Source organism: Chanodichthys erythropterus, chromosome 4 (assembly GCF_024489055.1).
Source record: "Chanodichthys erythropterus isolate Z2021 chromosome 4, ASM2448905v1, whole genome shotgun sequence".
Taxonomy (NCBI): domain Eukaryota; kingdom Metazoa; phylum Chordata; class Actinopteri; order Cypriniformes; family Xenocyprididae; genus Chanodichthys; species Chanodichthys erythropterus.
This window is the reverse complement of record NC_090224.1, coordinates 10822382-10843376: the sequence shown is the minus strand read 5'-3', so window position 1 is coordinate 10843376 and position 20995 is coordinate 10822382. Positions and strand designations below refer to the sequence as shown.

Below are 20995 nucleotides of genomic sequence, written 5' to 3'. Positions count from 1 at the left end.
ATAATATAGATCAACACAGTCTCGGTGTCACAGATCCCTTGTTCTCCTAGACTCCATTTCCCAATATCCTCCTGTTCTCCACACCTGCACCCACTTCCCTCGTCATCTCCCTATCATCACGGATCACCTGCACCTAGGACTCTATTGTTAGCACTCCCTTTATATGACACTCACTCCCTTCACTCCTTGTCCGTTCTGAATGTTGTTTACTGTATATGTTGGCGTTCCTTACCTTTGTTTGATTAAAGTTCTATGTTCATTGTGGAAATCCGTATCAGCCTCATCTCTACACCAGCATATCATAACAGAAGAACGGACCCATAAACGACCGGATTTCCACAGAAAAAAAAAAATGGAGACTTCCACCAGCTCCCTGGCTCCTGTTCCTCCAACGCCTCTCACTCATCTGACAACCGGCGATCGCCTCATCGGGCTCCTACAGGTGGGTCGTTCGCTGGAGAGGTATGTGGAGGAGTTCGTGGAGCTTGCTTTCTTGTCTGACTGGCCTGATGCTCAGTTGATCTCCTTGTTTTTGGATGGATTGGATGACGACACTATCCGTTTTGATGAACCTGTTTTTTGTTTCTCCTTAAGCGATACTATCAATTTAATTTTGTGGTTGAATGGCTCCAAATTCTTAGTGAAAGAGGTTCAGGATCAGTGTTGTCGTCCGGTCCATCCAGAAACACGGTTGGCCGGGCCAGTTAGTCAACCTCCGGCTTCCTCCGCATGCCGCTCCAGCGAACTCCCTGCCTGCCCCAGGCTGGACCCATATTCCGCTACTGGGCCCAGTAAGCGGAGGAGGAGGAAGAAAGCGGCCCCAATGTCTCCAGAGCCCGCTCCAGTATCTCCAGAGCCCGCTCCAGTGTCTCCAGAGCCCGCTCCAGTATCTCCAGAGCCCGCTCCAGTATCTCCAGGGCCCGCTCCAGTGTCTCCAGAGCCCGCTCCAGTGTCTCCAGAGCCCGCTCCAGTATCTCCAGAGCCCGCTCCAGTATCTCCAGAGCCCGCTCCAGTATCTCCAGAGCCCGCTCCAGTATCTCCAGAGCCCGCTCCAGTATCTCCAGAGCCCGCTCCAGTATCTCCAGAGCCAGCTCCAGTCCCCACAGAGCCAGCTCCAGTGCCTGTGGGGATTTTAATTGTATTTGAGGGGATGAAATGGCCCTCAACCCCAGTCTCCTCCGAGCCAAGTTCTCCAGTCTCCTCCGAGCCAAGTTCTCCAGTCTCCTCTGAGCCAAGTTCTCCAGTCTCCTCCGAGCCAAGTTCTCCAGTCTCCTCCGAGCAAGCAGCGCCAGTCTCCGCCGAGCAAGCAGCGCCAGTCTCTGCCGAGCAAGCAGCGCCAGTCTCCGCCGAGCAAAGTTCTCCAGTCTCCGCCGCCGAGCAAAGTTCTCCAGTCTCCGCCGCCGAGCAAAGTTCTCCAGTCTCCGCCGCCGAGCAAAGTTCTCCAGTCTCCGCCGCCGAGCAAAGTTCTCCAGTCTCCGCCGCCTACGAGCCCTCAGCTCCAGCCGACGCCTACGAGCCCTCAGCTCCAGCCGACGCCTACGAGCCCTCAGCTCCAGCCGACGCCTACGAGCCCTCAGCTCCAGCCGACGCCTACGAGCCCTCAGCTCCAGCCGACGCCTACGAGCCCTCAGCTCCAGCCGCCGCCTACGAGCCCTCAGCTCCAGCCGCCGCCTACGAGCCCTCAGCTCCAGCCGCCGCCTACGAGCCCTCAGCTCCAGCCGCCGCCTACGAGCCCTCAGCTCCAGCCGCCGCCGCCGAGCCCTCAGCTCCAGCCGCCGCCGCCGAGCCCTCAGCTCCAGCCGCCGCCGCCGAGCCCTCAGCTCCAGCCGCCGCCGCCGAGCCCTCAGCTCCAGCCGCCGCCGCCGAGCCCTCAGCTCCAGCCGCCGCCGCCGAGCCCTCAGCTCCAGCCGCCGCCGCCGAGCCTGCCGCTCCAGCCGCCGCCGCCGAGCCTGCCGCTCCAGCCGCCGCCGCCGAGCCTGCCGCTCCAGCCGCCGCCGCCGAGCCTGCCGCTCCAGCCGCCGCCGCCGAGCCTGCCGCTCCAGCCGCCGCAGAGCCTGCCGCTCCAGCCTCCGCCGCCGAGCAAAGCTCTCCAGTCTCCGCCGCCGAGCAAAGCTCTCCAGTCTCCGCCGCCGAGCAAAGTTCTCCATGCTCCACCGCCCTAAGGCCCACTCCTGCCCACAGAAACAATCCCTTCCTCAGACTTTTAAAGACTTGCATTAAATTCCCCATGTATTTTTTGGGGGGGGGCCTAGTACCCGTTCCGGTACCTGTGGGTGGGGAACTCCTGGGCGGGGGTTCGGAAGCACCAGAGCCCGCCGGGGCTCCTGACCCTCCATGGCAGCCCGCTGCACCTGACCCTCCATGGCAGCCCGCTGCACCTGACCCTCCATGGCAGCCCGCTGCACCTGACCCTCCATGGCAGCCCGCTGCACCTGACCCTCCATGGCAGCCCGCTGCACCTGACCCTCCATGGCAGCCCGCTGCACCTGACCCTCCATGGCAGCCCGCTGCACCTGACCCTCCATGGCTGCCCACGGCTCCAGACCCGCCATGGTTCATGGATCCGCCCTGGAGACCTCCGTTCCTGTCCGCTCCTCTCCCTGCTCCTGCATGAGGTCTCCAGGGCGCCCGCCCCCCCTCCCGGTGTCTCCATCTACGGCGCGAGGTCGCGCCTACCGGGAGGGGGGAGTACTGTCACAGATCCCTTGTTCTCCTAGACTCCATTTCCCAATATCCTCCTGTTCTCCACACCTGCACCCACTTCCCTCGTCATCTCCCTATCATCACGGATCACCTGCACCTAGGACTCTATTGTTAGCACTCCCTTTATATGACACTCACTCCCTTCACTCCTTGTCCGTTCTGAATGTTGTTTACTGTATATGTTGGCGTTCCTTACCTTTGTTTGATTAAAGTTCTATGTTCATTGTGGAAATCCGTATCAGCCTCATCTCTACACCAGCATATCATAACACTCGGAGGTAAGAAGTGGATTATTCTTCACCTAAAATGTTTGTCTTTTCATGCTGAAATGCGAGGCAAATGTTGTATCACAATAATTAGAAGTTTCCACAAATCCCTTCACTCGATTGGGATGTTCCCTTTTATTCTGGACGGCAAGGGCAGTGACTGTAACATCGTGCATATTTTGTAGCATTAAACACGTATTTATACCGATTTAATCAGGCTCCGAAAATTCTTTAAAAAGAACACAAAGAATGGCCTTCTCAGCTGCCATAGTTGCAACTCTTGCGTCATCAGAACAGGGTGTTCAACGCACCACCGTTTCCATTTAAAAAAAGTTTTGCAACGTTTTGTCGGGGCTGAACGCAGCCCAGCACAGGGCCTCGATCGTGAAGCTCAGTAACTAACACTCTTAACTAATTGAAAAAAATTAATGTTTTCCTGAAACATCAGGTCATTCGGTACAACTTTTATAAAACATTGACTAAATATAAAATTTTGATTGTCCTTTTGCCAGCTAGATAGCAAGCTAGCTAGCTAGCTAGCTAGATATCAGCCTGTTAGCATTGTTTGAAAATATCGTCATTCTGTAAAACCAAACCGGTTAAACTGAATGACTTTTTTGGTGACAAATTTTGACCATCTTGTAAATAAACGACAAAAGCAGTGTTAATTGATTATAAAAACCACATAATCTCATTGTTAACACTTAATAAATCTTATGTCTCCATTATGTTTTGTTGTTGTTGTTTTTACTTTTTTTTTAACTTATAATAGCTTAGGTAACCTGGATGAATGGTTGAGTTTCATTTGAAACATTTTTTGTGAATATTGAGAAATATGAGATTTATTTTCAATTAAATGGTGTTACTACTTATGTGCCACAATTTTTGAGCAGTGTTTAATAGAGGTAACAGATCAATATTACATATTACAAAGGGTTATCTATCAAACCAACAGATTATGTCAAAACTACGACATTGCTGCATGATTTAATTGTTGAATAAATCTGAGGTCATATAGCCCAAAATCAGCATTTGAATAGGTGATACTTAAATTTAATATTTAATCTACTTTTCATGATTTTCATAGATTTATTTTATGCTAAATAATAGTTTATTATAATAATAGTTCAGACATCAAAAGCATGGAATTGCCACCAAAGACTTTATATATAGAAAGACGGTGCACTCGTATTATTATGAATAGGAGAAAGTGCAACACACAATATGACGGAATAAGTCCCGCCTTCTAAACAAGAGCAAATCATCGATTGGTAAAATCATTGTGTCACTGCAGCTGCCGTTAGAAGCTCCGGTTTCTATAGAGATGAGCACTTAGGACTGCACATTAGCTTGATCCAGCCAGAAAAGTGCTGGGGTTTTTTGTCATGATTCAAGCATTTACAAACAAAATTTATGAGACAGTTGTTGTCATATTTCATTGGTGATTTCAAATATGAAATTTAATCGAAAGCTTGGCGAACAGCTTTGGAGTATCTGATGTTTCCCCATTCAAAGAGATAAGAGCTGCACTTGCATGCCTTCAAGGCGTTTCAAAGATGGTCGCCGAGTGACATTACTTGTCTTAAGGGGACTTTGTTGGCACCTCCTTTAAAAAAAAAAAAAAAAAAAGTCAAGGGACACCAGAGTGGCCCCCATTTGTAGGAATTGCCATTCACCTCAAACTCTTTCAGCCACTTATTTTGTGAGTCAGCATGGATGTCAGCTGTCTTCTCCTAGGTGAAGGGTTCAGTGCATGTGTTGGTTGCAGGGGGTAATTGAGGTGATTCTAAAGCTCTGACTCTCTTCTGAACATGTCAGGCAGATCAGTATGCAGGACATCAGAAGCTCTTCTTGTCGTATATTGTGGAATTGATTAGCTCACTATGAAGTGACTGGGTGTTTGCCGTGCTAGTGTTTGATGTATTCACCTTGGCTTACCCTCGACTAATGCCCGTAGGGCTGTTTTGTTTGCGTGCGTGTCAGCGCACCTGCGCCTGTACCTTTGCTGGCATGGGAGAAAGGTGAAATGAGGAGAAACAGAGCAATAAATGCTCCTGATATATCAAGACTTCCATGTCACATCTAAATCAGTCCATGACTGAAATATGCCACTTCCCGTAGTATTGACCCTTTCGATTTTACGGGCAAATAATCATATCCATGCAATCGCAGGCGCTGACACACATGCACACACTCGCTTTCCTGCCTCCTCTAGTATTATTGCCTGTCTGGCCTTTGATGCTCGACATACACTTTAATGAAAAAGACAACCCCTATCACTGTTTTCATCAGGCTTCATGGTATTCTTTATTTTCTTATTTTGGACTGAGATCAGAGCTGCGTAAGGGGGCATTCTCTGAGATGTGATTGTGATATTTGTACAACATCTAAGCAGCCATCCAGGAATTTCTCAGAAAAACATCTGAAAGGAAATTAATTTACTGCTGAGCAGTTTCATATTCTGGACCGTGGCACTTCATTCAGACTGAACATTTGAGAAGGAGAATGATCTTTTATGGTATTTTTGAAAATATATGATAGTGATCAGAACCTGAGGATGAGAAGTTTATTAGTGAACTTTGAAATGAGTGACAAGTTCTTTAATTGTGCTGCTGATGATGCTAATAACAGCCAGATGATATAATAGCATTTAACATTTAATGTTGCAGAAAGTATCTCATGGTTGTGTGATGGTTTTGGTGTTGGTTTAGGTGATGATGAGGCCAGGAGGAAGGGTCAGGTGCTCACGCTGTTGGCAAAACAGGCTCTTAACTGTCAGGAATTCAAGGCCTCCTACATCCACTGCCAGGATCTGATGGCTGCAGGTAAGCCGGCACAGCTTGACTCTAAATCTCACTTCACTTTCTACTTTGTTTTCATCCAAATCAGAAATGCACTGCAGATTTTAAGGGATCCGACTTTTGTTTTCTTTAAAATCTTCAAGCTTAAGAGTTTTAAGAGAAAACTCCTCTCAAATCATGTGAGGATTACATATTACAGTAATATTTTTTGCTGTTCCAAACCTGTATGAATTTCTTTGTTCTGCTGAACACAAAGGAAAATATTTGGATGAATGTCAGTAACCAAACAAATCTCGCCCCCCATTTACTACCATAGCAGGAAAAATAAATACTATGGTAGTAAATGGGGGAAAGATCTGTTTGGTTACTGACATTCTTCCAAATATCTTCCTTTGTGTTCAGCAGAACAAAGAAATTCATACAGGTTTGGAACTACTTGAGAGTGAGTAAATGATGACAGAATTTTCATTTTTGGGTGAACTATTCCTTTAAACCTATTTCACCTACTTCCCCTCCCCTTTGCCATAGTTCTTGCATAGTAACTGTAGTGCATTTCTGGTCTTGTTGAATTTATTACTGATAAATAGTTGAAGCAATGACATGTGATAGGAGAGGAGAGATGGGAATGAGATCAGGAAAGGACCACAAGTAAACACAGATAAAACCATTGTAGACTTTTTATTACCATGAAAAGTCATGATCTACATATGATATCATGATGTATTTTTTTTTGTAAATGATATTTGTTGTGAAAAAAAGTAGCATAAACGTCTAGAAACTACAATAACATTTGTCAGCAGAAAAAATAAGCAAAAGTTTGTGTTCAGTAAGACTTTTTTAAAAGAAATTATTACTAGTGAGTGACCGTAAAGACGTTTATTAAAAAAAAAAAAATCACTAAATGCTGTTCATTTGAACTTTCTATTTATCAAACAAAACTATTAATAAACATTAACAAGAATAAAAAATGTTTCTTGAGCACCAAATCAGCCTATTACAGTGATTTCTGAAGGATCATGTGACACTTAACTTTATATCTGATAGTATGAATTCACATTTCCACCAAAAGAGCTTATAATTGAAGTTAATTAACTTTAGTGTTAATATTGAAATAGTCTGCAGGGTTCTCAAATTATTAAAGAATCTGCCAATATAAGTATAAAATACCAGTGTTAAAAGTATGGTCTGCAAATTTAGAAAAGTCATGGGAATTGACCCTTCGCCGGGAGTTTGATAAGCGAACTAACCAATCAGAACGCAGAATCCGCCAGTTTGTCCGACAAAGCAGTCAGGAGTTAGAAGATTAACCTCGGTGGAGTTAAACTTGAAAAATTGTGTATATTGATGTCTTTCCGTGTTTGAAACAACATTCATTCTCGTGTTCATTCATGTTTATTTGATGCTATAAATGAACTGCTAGAAAGAGATGATGGGTTCACGAGCCTCCTGAGCTGAGGCACTACAGCAATCTGTCACGACCATGGTCACGACACATTAAAGAGCCACAAAACGATTTTTATTGTTTGAATTTGTTGCAGGCCCCGCCTCTGGAGACCTGTCAGACTGATTACTGTCCCTGTTAAAACAGGATAAAATGAAAAGACCGGGAGAGTCGCGTCTGCTCCTTCACAGCTCCTCTTGGCATGAGGAAGCATGCGCAGTTCTGGCGACTCCCGGGCCAGAATATCAAAATAAGAGTCCTTTTTTCTGTCCATATACACCAATATACATTTGACAGATTGCACACTGCATAAAAAAATATAAAATATATAAAATATACAGACTTCAGAGTAAAGGAAAAAACACTATTGTGTACATACTTTGTGTGTATCACAAATTTCTTTAAAAAAAACTACACAGTTTGAAAGCTGGGACTTTGTTTAATATCATATAACCTGCTTTTTTTCTTGTGTGTCGACGTGTTGTCAGTGTCCTCTTTGCTCCGCGATGTATTTTTCACTGTGTGTGGCGTGACGGCGCCATGGCTTGTCGGACAAAGCAACAGTAACTAAGAGGGGGCGGGTCTTTGCGAAGGGTCAATTGACAAAAGCTTAAAAAAAAAACATGAAAAAAATAATGGAAAATATTTGCTAGTTTGGCTAGGAGTTGCTCTTTATAATTATCCACGAACCATGAAAAAGACAGAGATATTAGTTTTTCATAGATATTTCATTCAAGGGTGTTGTACAGCATCAGAATCTTCTGGCAGAATTTTGATTTTTTCATAAGTGAGGTTTGAGTAGTAAAATGTTTTGAGTGTGATCAGCAGGACCATCGTTATCATTCTAGGCAGATTCATCTTTAGTCAGAGCTCAAAGGTGTTTTATGTGTGTGTGTGCTTGTGTGGTGCTGTTCAGTCAGTGTGCCATCAGATATTGGAAAGAGACTGGTGTTGCGTGCATGTGTGTGTATGCTTCAGGCTGGGGTAGATTAATGCAGGCTTGAGAACAGAAGATGTGCTAATCTCTGATTGCTATCGGCAGCAGTCTCACAGCCTCGCTAACATCAGTGTGGAAAATGGGTTAGCTTCTCTCCTGCTTCACTGTGTAATTATTCAGTCACATGGAGAATGAGGAAGAGAGGGAGAGTGCTAGAGATTAGAAAGATTTACTGAATACATGAGGCAAGAAGAGCCATGGATGGAAAAGCAAGAATATAACTGCAACATAATCTTGAAACTTTGCTAACTCGAAGCGCAGAGCTACAATGGCTGGTGCTGAAGTGGGGGATTGTGGGTTTTGTTGTTTTTATTGTTGCTGGGCAGATGTTGTAAGACATGAGTATATGTCTATATGTCTGTCTTTGTATTTCTACTGTATCTATATGTATGTCTGTCTACATCTACTTTATCTGTCTATCTTTGTCTACTCTGTCTAAACCTATGTCTGTCTATCCATCCATCCATGTCTGTCTAGCCAACATTTATTGACAGAATTTAGTTTTCTAGTCAAAAATTACTCATTTGGAAGGTTTTTCCATTTTCATTTCCGTTAAATTCAAATTTGAATGCCAATTAAATATTCATGAATTGAATCGGAATTTAAAAGCCAGTGCTGAACAGTGCTCAACCCTGAAAAACAGTGGTTTATAAGTGCTGTTTTTATGAGATGTATTTTTTTGTCTCTTTTGAAACTCTCTATGGGAGTTTAATGTCCAGTATATGACTTTGCTGTTGATAAATTTCTTATTTCTTGTTTTATTTTTTACTCTCTCACTCTAGGCTATAGTGATGGTTGGGATGTGTGCGCCCAGCTGGGGCAGTGTGAGACGTACTCGCAGCTCTCTGCCCGCCAGGAGCTGATGGCGTTCTCCCTCACACACTGTCCTCCCAGCTCTATCCAGAACCTGTTAGCCGCTTCCAGTTCCCTTCAGACGCAGGTGCCTTTTTGTCCACTTAGATCTGTTGTCCCTCTATTTTTATATATGTATGGAGAGAAAGAGATGCTTGCTAGTGTCCAGGTACAACATATAATATTTCCAGTTGTCAGTAACTAGTAATTTCTGAAACTGCTGACCTCCACTGCAGTCATAGTTTAAAACCCCAGGATGCCTCTTATATTTATAGCTGGTATGCTCTGAATCATTCTTCTATAGAAACATTTGCCAAGTTCCCTGCTTTTTTTCTTCTGTAGTTTTTGCCTATATGCATATGTTGTGTTGGACGCATGGGCAGACTCTAGACTTAAAATGGAGCTTTTAAGTTTTAGAAATCACCGCCAGCACACATACTATTAACCCCCAAGCACTCTTTCCAGCTCAAGCTGCCTCTATCTCCCTCTGTGTTGACTGCTTTGGTGTCAGGCTGCTTTCAGGAAAGACCTAAAGTAGATTTACGTATACCAAGATAGATGCCACATTGAAACACTCAAAGAAAATGTATTGAGGAATGGAATAGTAATTTAAATAAGTTTTACTGCGGTGTCAAGTATAAATACTGGCAGAACGATTAAACATTTAAGAGCAAAGAAAATTGAAGAGAAAAAAGGTATTATGCTGAAGGGCAGGAATGAAAAAGTCAATGCTTTGCTCTCTTCTCTTGTCTTAGGTTCTGTACCAGGCTGTAAATTACAAGATTGATCCCTCTCAAGCCCGGAGAACAGGCAGCGAGCTGTCAGAGGTAAAGAACAACGTTTCTGCATACATCACATCAGAGGTCTTTATTTAGTGTGACACTTTGAAGTGCAAATATTTTTTGAGTAATAAATCCTTACTAATTGTCCTCCTTGAATATTGTGCATTACCTCTATACAACATTTTTGTGTTACTCTTTCTGAGAAGCCTTTATGTGAATAGTTTGTGCTTTGGTGTGTCCATGGACTTTTCTTTATCAACATTAACATTTAACTTTACTAGATAAATTTAACTGGTCCTAAGTTGTGACAAATTAATTTTTAAACATATATAAATAAAACATTAAAGGGGCAATGACATGAGAAATCAAATTTGCCTTGATCTTTTGACATACAGTATAAGAGGTCTTTGTACCATTAAAGGATTAGTTCACTTTTAAATAAACTTTTGCTGATAATTTACTTACCCCCATGTCATCCAAGATGTCCATGTCTTTCTTTCTTCAGTCGAAAAGAAATTAAGGTTTTTGATGAAAACATTCCAGGATTTTTCTCCATATAGTGGACTTCACCAAACGGTTCAAGGTCCAAATGACAGTTTCAATGCAGCTTCAAAGGGCTTTAAACAATACCAAATGATGAATAAGGGTCTTATCTAGAGAAACGATCGGTCATTTAAAAAAAAAAAAAAAAAAATTAAGTTTTATAAGCACAAATGCTTGCCTTGCTCTGTTCTGCATTGCGCGTTTGTGACGTCACATAATACGCAAATACGTTGAAAAGGTCACGCTTGACGTAGGCAGAAGTACAGAGTTGGTGTTTACAAAAAAAGGTAGAACAACTAATGGTTCTTCCATCCTGTGTTGTCAGTGCCATCAGACTGTCATACCCTTCTTCATCAGAACAAAAACACCTTTAAAGGGGGTCGCACACCGGACACGAAGCTCAGCACCGCGCCACGCCTTTAAAATTCGAACGCATTGTTTTCTATGAGCACACCGGTGGAGATATTCGGCGCCTGTCCGCGGCCCCCTTTACGGTGGAAATCCATTTTGTCTGGTAATGCAACGAGATGGAAACAGGGACTGACTGATTCTAATGGCGGGATTGAAATGGTCCAGTCGTGGCAGCATTGAGATTCTTCTTCTGTTGGCAATGGTTGGCATTTGCCACATGTGCACCAACACGTCTCGTTAGATCTTGTCTGCCCGATGCTTGAGAAGTGTGTGTAACTCATCTTCTCCTCAAAGTTCAAAATTGTCCGACATTGTTGTTTTACCTTTTTTTTGTAAACGTAGTAAAAAAGTTAGTATTTGCACGTTCAACTTGTAAACACCGACTCGGTACTTCCGCCTACGTCAAGCGTGACCTTTTCAACGTAATTGGGTATTACGTGACGTCACGAACGTGCATCACAGAACAGAGAAAGGTGAGCATTTTTGCTTATAAAACTTTTTTTTTTTTTTTTAATTGAAATGACCGATCGTTTCACTAGATAAGACCCTTATTTATCGTCTGGTGTCGTTGCACTGGAACGGTCATTTGGACCTTGAACCGTTTGATGCCCATTGAAGTCCACTATATGGAGAAAAATCCTGGAATGTTTTCATCATAAACCTTAATTTCTTTTGGACTGAAGAAAGAAAGACATGGACATCTTGGATGACATGGGGGTCAGTAAATTATCAGCAAAAGTTTATTTAAAAATGAACTAATCCTTTAAAACATTCTGCAAGTTTCATAGCTTAAAATGTCCTCCTCATTATGAACAGCGTCGGAAACAAGTGGATGGTTTATTTTAATGGCATCCCGGATCGTGTCGGAGGATTATGTGTTTGTTAAGAGCATTTTGTTTTGTAAACACAGTGTAATGGAGAGTTTGCAAAAAAAAACTTTTGTTGAAAGATGAAGCCGCCAACTGTGTTGGATCTGAGCTGACAGCAGCTGCATCACAAGCCATAAGTAAATTATTTAATAATGCTTCATCTGTAAATGACAGTTTTATATGAGTAATGTTTTCAAAACACTTACTTGCTTGCAATAGCGAGTGGCCATTGATGCTGTTTCCTATGCAATGACGTTAGCCAATCATAACAGTGGCCATTTATTGACAAGCCCTAAAAGGAGCCACTTCTGAAAAATGTATTTTCAGACAGGGTTAGAATGAAGGTTGAAAATAATCATTTTACTGCATATATATGTGTTTTTGTGTGAAAAAAAAAACGTATTAACATTGTATGCTGTTACGGACTGCTCAGAGACTTTGCTTGAAGATCCAAATGCAGTTTTATTGGGACAATCCAGACTCGTAATCCATATAACAGGCAAAAGGTCAAACTCACGGGCAAACAATCCAAATGAGCAACCGGGCAGAAAACACAGACAAAGGGTATTCCAGAAAAAAGGGAATCAAAAAACCAACACTCAGGAAACCAGAATAACGCTAAAAAAATGCAGTGTAACAACAAACAAGACTTCGCAAAAACTGATAGAAAACACAGGGCTTATATGAGACACAGCTGAATGTAATGAAGCATAATGAGCCCAAAGGATATGGGAAATGCAATTCATAAAGCGGTAAAGGAGACATAAGGAGTGCCTATCATAGACTGGCAGGTGTGACATAACTGAACCTCAGTGAACTTATTAAAATAGAATAAAAAAATCAATTTCATGACCCCTTTAAACAATAATAATAATAATTATTATTATTATATTGAAGAAGATTAAGAAGATTTTGAAGATTAAGAAGCTACCTTTATTCTCTTTTGAAATGATAAATGATAAATTGTTCACAGTAAGACACTGAACCTGCAATAAGCAAGTAAAAAGTGTCTATTTGGACTTTTTGCTGACTGTAAGCTTTCATCGCACGTTTTTACATGAGCACCCATGCTTCATTCATGGCTATAAAATGGTAAAATCTTCCCCTGGATCATTACATTATAGTGGGCTATAAAGCACAGCCTCTGACTGAACTATGAATTCAATGCCTCAGTGACAGTCTCTCTCTGCATTTTTCATACGGTGTAAATATGGCTTCAGAGCCCAGCTACTTTACTCATAGCAAACACTGTTTTCACCTCACCATGAGAAAAGATACCCCATGTTTAAAGATTCATGTGCGCACAAAAATACATTTGTGTAAATGTTTGTGGTGTTTATCTGCTAAATGTGCTGAATGAAGTATTCATGAGGTCAAATGCGTGGTTTAGCTTTGTACATAGTCTAGGAGGGCAGTGTGAGCTAGTGTTCAGTTCCTGTGTTTCTGACATTTTTTGAAAAGTTCAACTAGCACAGTGATAACATGTAAACAGCTGCATTAGCTTTGGTTTTTGTCATGTTGCTACAGAGAGCTGGCGGTGCTTTGCTCCGTTGATGGGGGAGAGCATTTTCGCTCAGGAGTCAATTTACATCTCTTTGCCTATACCTTCATTTATAATGCATGCTGACTTTAGCGCAACGAGATGACTATAGTTGCGCTTTTGTTTGTTTCGTGGGATTAAAGGGAAATCTCTGTCCCTGCTGGGATTTCCTCTAGTTTCTTTGTGTCTGTATTTTCCCTTCTGGGTAACACTTGCCTTAAACGGGACCTAAAAAGATGTAATATAAGTCTCTCATGTCCCCAGAATGTGTCTGAAGTTACAGCTCAAAATACCCCACATATCATTTATTATAGCTTGTCAAATTTGCCTCTATGTGGGTTTGAGCAAAAACACGCCATTTTTGTTTGTCCCTTTAAATGCAAATGAGCTGCTGCTCCCGGCCCGGTTTCCAAAAGAGGGTGGAACTTTAACAGCTCACGCTTCAGTTCCTCAACAATAACAAAGCTGGAGAATCTCATGCAGCCAAAATGACAATTGTCCGTAACGGTGTTCAGCCATAAACCAGAGTCAGACACTGATGGAGTGACTCAGGAAGAAGTTACAACTTTTAGAATGCATCTGGATGTTTCTGAATGGTAGGGCTGTGACGGTGGCAATTTTTTACTACCGTGGTAGGAAATCGCCAACAAACGCCGGTGTTGCGGTGGTGGGGTTAGTTGGTTTTATATATATATATAAATATTTATTTGCAACATGGAAACATTTCAAGTCCTGACTGCCCATGTTGATTTGGCATGTTTAAAAGTCCACTTCATCATTGTCCCTTTTTTGTCAAGCACTTAAACTCCCACAGCAGCTTTAGAGAAAATACTGTCTTAATGTCCCTATTGAGAAAGCCAAAGGTGTCCTACTGTAATATTTCCTGTAGCTACATTATAACCACTGTAATTTGGCTCACGTCTAACCTTTTTTGGCTGCCCTTAGCAGGCTGGATCTGCTGTTCCTGGATCAGTTAACCCAACAGACCTGCTGCACAGAACCACAGCCCGCACCATAGAGGTCCTGACCAACACCACGATGACCACCAGAGCCGTGCTGACCGCCGTCAGCGACTCCCATTGGTGGAGGGAGTCCCTCAGCTTACTTCGCCCACTGCACGTAAGTCGCATTTAAATTCAGGCTGAAAGGTTTGTTTGCTGCTCTCAGAAGTGTAACCGCGCTCCTTGCTCCATTATGCATCACTTCTCTTCAAAACACAACCACCAGGAACAGGTTGGACAAAGCTCAACAGTGACACTCGCCTGCACATTTTTTGGCAGGTGTTGTTAGGCCATTAAAACCTGGCATGATTGAACGAACCTCTCCCTGGCCGACGTCTGCGTGTCTCTTTGTGAAGTGGTTTGTTTTTTGAGTTCCTGTTTCTGTGTCCTCAGTCTGCGGGATTTGCCCGAGTCCTTCCTGTGAAATGGTTGATGACAAGCAGAAGCTTGTGCATTTCTAATGGCTTTACATCTCTCAAGGCCAGAATCAAAACCCCCCACACCCCCACCCCCGTCCTTGGCAGAAGGCTCTGGCGCCTTACGAACGTTTATGAGCGCAGCTGAAACATTAATGGCTCCTGCATGCGTGTCTGTGAATGTTTTATGAATATTCTATGAATGTTTAATGAACGTTTATCTCCTCTCAGGGACAAGTCGCGGATAGAAGCCGCACCGGTGCGGCCAATAAGAATGCAGATCTGGAGAGGCAGGGGTGCAGTCCTTTCTACGAGGAGCTGTTCGAAGATCCATATGTCAATATGGTAAATTTTACTATATCTCCTTCCTTCTGGCTTTCATCTGTCTGTTTTTCTCCTACAGCTTTATTTTCTCTCTTTCTCTCTCTTTCATTTCCATGTAATTTCCATGACATGTAAAATATATTTTAGGTAGAATTTTATAATTTCAGAATAAGAAAGCAAATACAAAACTGTAATATCCCCACTCTCCTCAATTTATATTTCAGTTTGAGGATGTGTATTCCTCGTATGACTACACTCCTCAAGAAGACTTTGCAGAAGTTTTACTGCGGACAGGCAAGCTGGCTGAAACCAACAGTGAGGGACAGAATCTCTTTCCTGCAACTGAAGGTAGTGTTCCTTATACTGTGTGTATATATACAAACATTTAAACCTAAAATCAACTCTCATCATGGTGACTAGTGACCTCACCCGCCACAGTTGATTATCCGCCATCAGTCGTTTCTCATCACCCTCTTGTTAGCTGCAGTGTCCTTGCTAGGAATGTTGTAACCTTTTGCCCCCGGGGCAGCTTCTCAGGTACCAGCCTCTCCCTCCGCCTGTCCTCGTCACTCCCTGATGTATCACCACTTGCTGGCTACATGTCTGGAAGAATAGCGTCATATTGATTAATTAATGTGTACTCACCGCAAGCAGACAGCAGTAAATAATGCGCACCCTCCCGATACAAGAGAGATAGCGGCTAGTCAAAATATCAAGGCCTTTTGCTTCAAGATGGATGAGGCGAATGAGAAAATCAATGCAGAGTGATGGGAGGGGTGCAGGAATTTTGGTGGAAGAATGCAAATAGCAAATCTCCCTTTACCTCCTCCTTTCTTATCCTCTCTTTTAATTCCTCCTGTGTCACTGTCGTTCAGCTGCGCACAACAGGCGTAAAGTCACCTTCGTGTGGGAGAACGTGAGATGAAAGGAAAGTGCTTGCGTCAGGCTGATAACGCTAAATTAATGACCTGCACGCTTAAAACGTATGCTGAATACACTTCCTATAAGAAAAGTCATGGTTCTTTGCTCTTGTTTAGATATTGCGCTCATGTCCTCTCTAATCTCTGTTCTTATGTGTGAAATGCTGATAGGTTATGAATTAAGGATGGTTTCCGCTGCTCTGATATGGTCAGAATTTTTTTTCATCTGGGCATCACACTTCTGACTATGCAACAGTGTGTAATATATATATATATATATATATATATATATATATATATATATAATGTAATTTTATACATTTCAATTATATATATCATATTTTTTCAATTATATAATCATTTTAAATATATAATTTTTATTTTTTTTATTTTTATTTTTATTATATATCTTTTCATGTGACAACACTGAAGAAATGACACTTTGCTACAATGTAAAGTATAGAGTGTACAGCTTGTATAACAGTGTAAATTTGCTGTCCCCTCAAAATAACTCAACACACAGCCATTAATGTCTAAACCGCTGGCCACAAAAGTGAGTACACCCCTAAGTAAAAATGTCCAAATTGGGCCCAATAGAGGGTATTCGTCGATGTCACTTTCCCGCCGAAAGCACGCTCCCTCAGCTGGACTGAATGGCAAAAGAACCTGCTGCGTGACTGGATTTAACAGGGGAAACTGAGAAAATGCGAGTAAAACTAACGAATTACACTAAAGGTTGGAATTGAATGTGTTCCTTAAAACTAATCCATGGATATCGACATGCAGCCAGGAGTCATGTTTCATGACATCTATATGTGCCTGATTTCGAGGGTGGGGAAATACATAAAGCAAATCTGCATGTGAATATTTTATATAACTACAATATAGGTAGGTTTAAATCTGCGTAATCACTTAAATCAATGTTATGTCGTCATATTGTCCAGCCCTAAAACATATATATAGTTTTATAGTATAGTTTTTGTCAGTGTTGTTTATTTAAAAACACACAATTATGCAGAATATAAGATCGAAAATATTTAATTGATGAGTTGTCAACATAATATATAACAATACAATATATACGGTATGATTTTACCTCAAAATCCAACATTTTGACACAAAATGATAACTGCAAATCCATGTTTCTCTGCTGGAGTTCAGATGTTTCTGTGAATTGCAGTGATCCATTTGCTTTCTTTCTGTTGCTTTCTGATTTTGTTTTTAAATATATACCTCAGGGTTTGTATCAAAGCTATTTGTACAGTCAATCACAAAGCTCTTTCCCGTTTTGGATGTGTATTGTGTGTTTTTCGCAACATTCACGCTGAAAACCAATGCTGCCGCTCAGTCTTTTGCCTCTTAGTGGACGTGACCGCAGCCGTAATGGTCGACGGTGATGTCACTTGCGTACCCTCTGTTAGCCATTAGCCCGGTGTCATGTGACTCGTTAGTGTTACAAGGTCTCAGGTGTGAATGGGGACCAGGTGTGTTAAATTTGGTGTTATCGCTCTCACTCTCTCATACTGGTCACTGGAAGTTCAACATGGCACCTCATGGCAAAGAACTCTCTGAGGATCTGAAAAAAATTGTTGCTCTACATAAAGATGGCGTAGACTATAAATGTATAAAATACTTATGTATAAAATTTACATATTTTAAATATAAAAATAATTTGATATATTTTGAAATATAAAATATATATATTTTTGTTTATATATTTATTTACTCCATCCCGCTGGCATAAATAAATAAAATTATATATGTCAAATTATGCTGGCAGGATATAATATAATAAATATGTAAACGTAAATTTTAGGGATGTCAATTTTCATAAATTCCCATGATCAATCGTTGTTTAAAATAATGATCAATTAATTGATTAATCATTAACTTCTCAAATCCTTCTTATTCCATCCTGTCAGTGTCACACGTGTAGCTTTGAAGGTTCTTTTTTTGTGTGTGCATACTGTGCATATTTTAAGTGTGTCAGTATCTTTTTTGGTCTCCATCGCGTACTTTTACACTCACACACATACGCACTCTAGAATAGAACAGAGCACATGTTTTTAAGTATAATGACAGCCTCCATCTCTGATCAGCTTCTCTGTGATGCTGTGTGAAGCCACACCTCTCTAGTTTTCGATGTTAGAGGGACTTTGAGGAAGGATGTGTTAAAAGAAGCCGTCAAACAGCTGAGAACACTAAAACCGTTACTGTTAGGAACGCTATCACCTTTGTTATTTCAGCACACGCAAGACTCCCTCTGCTCCAAGTGTTTGTGATAATGTTGTCTTGCCAAGATTGTTTGATGCGCAAAATGTCTTTGATACCATCACAGACTCAGGATGGTAGAATAAAACCTAACACTGTATTGCTGTTCTGTAAAAAATGGGAACTGATGGGCTGCCGAAAAATTACTCTCATGTGACATCACCTGCTGATCTTGCACTGCTCTTGTGTGTGTTGTACGAATGTTTACAGTTGTCCCACAGGGTGTTTGTGGTCAGATCCTAATTGATCCAATTTAGCCACAATGCCTGTAAAGGTTAGTTCTCTGTTAAATGAGGTGAAGCTTGCGATCTCAAGGTCATTATCACATAGAGTACACTTTACGGATGGAGTAATCATGTAGTATGTTGAAGTGTTTTCCATTCATTGCTGACCCTTACCTTCTCTATAACTTTCTTTCTTACATTCAAGATTAGTTGTATTTGTTCTGTTAATTTTTGTGCTGTTTTTATTGAACCCTCAGAGGTTTCAGTTATTTCATCGTTCTCAGTTGGCACATTACATTTTAATTCCCTAAAATTTGATTAGATGAGACTTATTTGAAGCAGTTAAAAGCCTTTATACGCTATCATATTTTCATATCACGATAATTGCTGAAGCTTTATTTTTGTTATCAGTTATCAGGTTTAATAACTTTTTTCTTATAACAAAAACAACTCTGACATTTAAAGGCACAATATGTAAGTTTTCGCCGTTCATTTGAATCAAAATGTAGCATGTTTTAATCCAGATTAAAATGTGAAAATGTTTACGTTTAAAAATATATAGCCTATTAAGTCTTTAAGTATGAAGTATTTAAAGGCTTAGTTCACCCAAAAATGAAAATTCCAAACCCATAAGACTTTCGTTCATCTTCGGAACACAGATGAAGATCTTTTTGATGAAATCTGAGAGCTTAGGTTCACTGATCAATGTGAAGATGAACGAAAGTCTTACGGGTTTGGAATGACATGAGGGTGAGTAATTAATGACAGAATTTTCCTTTTTGGGTGAACTAACCCTTTAAGTATTTGGTGCTGTGATGAACATTATTGTAAATACAAAATACTGAATTGACCCTTTGCCAGAAGTTTGATTGACAGGCGTTCTAACCAATCATAACGCCGAAACAGCCATTTTGTCCGACAAAGCAGTCAGGGGATTTAGTAGATTAACGTCGGTGGACTTGAACTTGAAAAATGGTGTGTACTCACTTCTTTCCGCGGTTGAAACAGCATTCCTTCTGATGTTCGTTCATGTTTATTTGATGCTATAAATTAACTAGTAGGAAGAGATGATCGGTTCACGAGCTGCTTGCACTGAGGCACTACAGCGATCTGTCATGACACATTATAGAGACACAAAATGGGATTTGTTGTTTACATTTTTTTTTTAAATTACAAAATTTGAAATTTGAGACTTTGTTTCATATCAAAAGTAACATGTCTTGTCTTGTCTGTCGATGTGTTGTCAGTGTCCTCTTTGCTCTGCGATGTATTTTTCACCGCATGAGAACATGATGTATGGCATGAGAGTGGCATGGCTTGTCAGACGTAGCAACAGTAACTAAAGAGGGTGCATGTTTTAAAAAGAAAGTAGTGCAGCCTGCTTTGTTTACGGGGTTACCAGGGTAACGACTGCATATCTGGTGTTCCCTAAGCGCCACCTACTGTCAGAGAGTAAATGTGCATTTTCATTCAGTGCGTCTCCTTCACTCGTTAATGCTTCTCATTCATTTTGGGTTTTTTTACATTAGAGTATGCATGCCTCTTTGACGTAGCATACATGCAATGTTGATGGAAATGCATTCTGAATAATTCATAATAAATAATTATTCACGGTATTTCAAAGTGCTCACGATAACAGTGCAATGTCTCGCAAATAGAAACTAAACAAACAACGAAATATTCTATTATCCTGTTGCAGGAGATTTGCACGTAAGGTAGATTTTGCATCATAGACAGCCTCTCATACCCTATTGTTTTTTAAAATGTTTTTTTGGTCGAGGGTAAGAATATGTTCTGGGCCTCAATCTGCGTTATGCTCTCAGTATTACTGTCACAGTCACAGTACACTGCCAATGAGAGCCATAGTGGCTCATTTTCATCCCTCTCTCTCTTCTGTCACGTCATGTTACAGTAAAGCAAGGAGGTGCTTCTCTGCAGGAATAACTCTGAAATATTCATCCTTTATTTTTCTCTCCGTCTCCTCTGTCATTTCATAGTGCTCCTTCAGCTGGCCAGTGATGCTTTTCCTAAAGATATGACACTCGCCCTGGCCTATTTACTGGCTCTACCTCAGGTGAGTTTGACTGCTCTATTTGCAGATCTCTCTCTTTCTCTCATTCCGAGTGACTGTGTGTGTGTGTGTGTGTGTGTGTGTGTGTGTGTGTGTGTGTGTGTGTGTGTGTGTGTGTGTGTGTGTGTGTGTGTGTGTGTGTGTGTGTGTGTGTGTGTGTGTGTGTGTGTGTGTGTGTGTGTGTGTGTGTGTGTGTGCAGGAGGGCATGCTTAAGCTCTGGTGACTCAGATTATGGTTTTTCATAACTACTTCTCTCACTGCAGTCAAAATCGTGTGGTATTGAAAGATAAAACCATTTAAAAGTCACTGAAAATCTAATATCAAGTCTAATACCTATTAGCCTCTGTCCTGGTACGTCCAGGGCCTCCATTTCAAAGTGTTATTGCATTTTCCTGATCCAGATCGGTTCATGCTCTAATAAAATCATCTGAAAAAAATCTTTATGGGCTTAAAATTGATAGCATGTCATCAGTGATGCCTCTCAGTTCATTATCAGGTGAAGTTGGGTTGAAATTGATGTCGTTAATGTGGCCATTGTCCTCTTCTGCTTTATCCTCGATGG

General features: G+C 41.6%; 1 protein-coding gene across 3 annotated transcripts in view; it reads left to right on the top strand.

Annotated features, from left to right (window-relative positions):
• Positions 1 to 20995, top strand: part of nbas (NBAS subunit of NRZ tethering complex) — a 189004-nt gene that overhangs the window by 74911 nt on the left and 93098 nt on the right. For 2 of the 3 annotated variants that reach the window (XR_010894960.1, XM_067384029.1), the window contains exons 33-39: positions 5681 to 5794; positions 8991 to 9148; positions 9816 to 9887; positions 14151 to 14324; positions 14854 to 14967; positions 15171 to 15294; positions 20359 to 20435. Coding sequence is in view for 2 of the 3 variants with exons in the window: in XM_067384029.1 (XP_067240130.1) it covers positions 5681 to 5794; positions 8991 to 9148; positions 9816 to 9887; positions 14151 to 14324; positions 14854 to 14967; positions 15171 to 15294; positions 20359 to 20435 (833 nt within the window). In the remaining variant the exon portion in view is untranslated. The remainder of the gene's footprint in view (positions 1 to 5680; positions 5795 to 8990; positions 9149 to 9815; positions 9888 to 14150; positions 14325 to 14853; positions 14968 to 15170; positions 15295 to 20358; positions 20436 to 20995) is intronic. The other variant, XM_067384030.1, reaches the window with a different exon arrangement.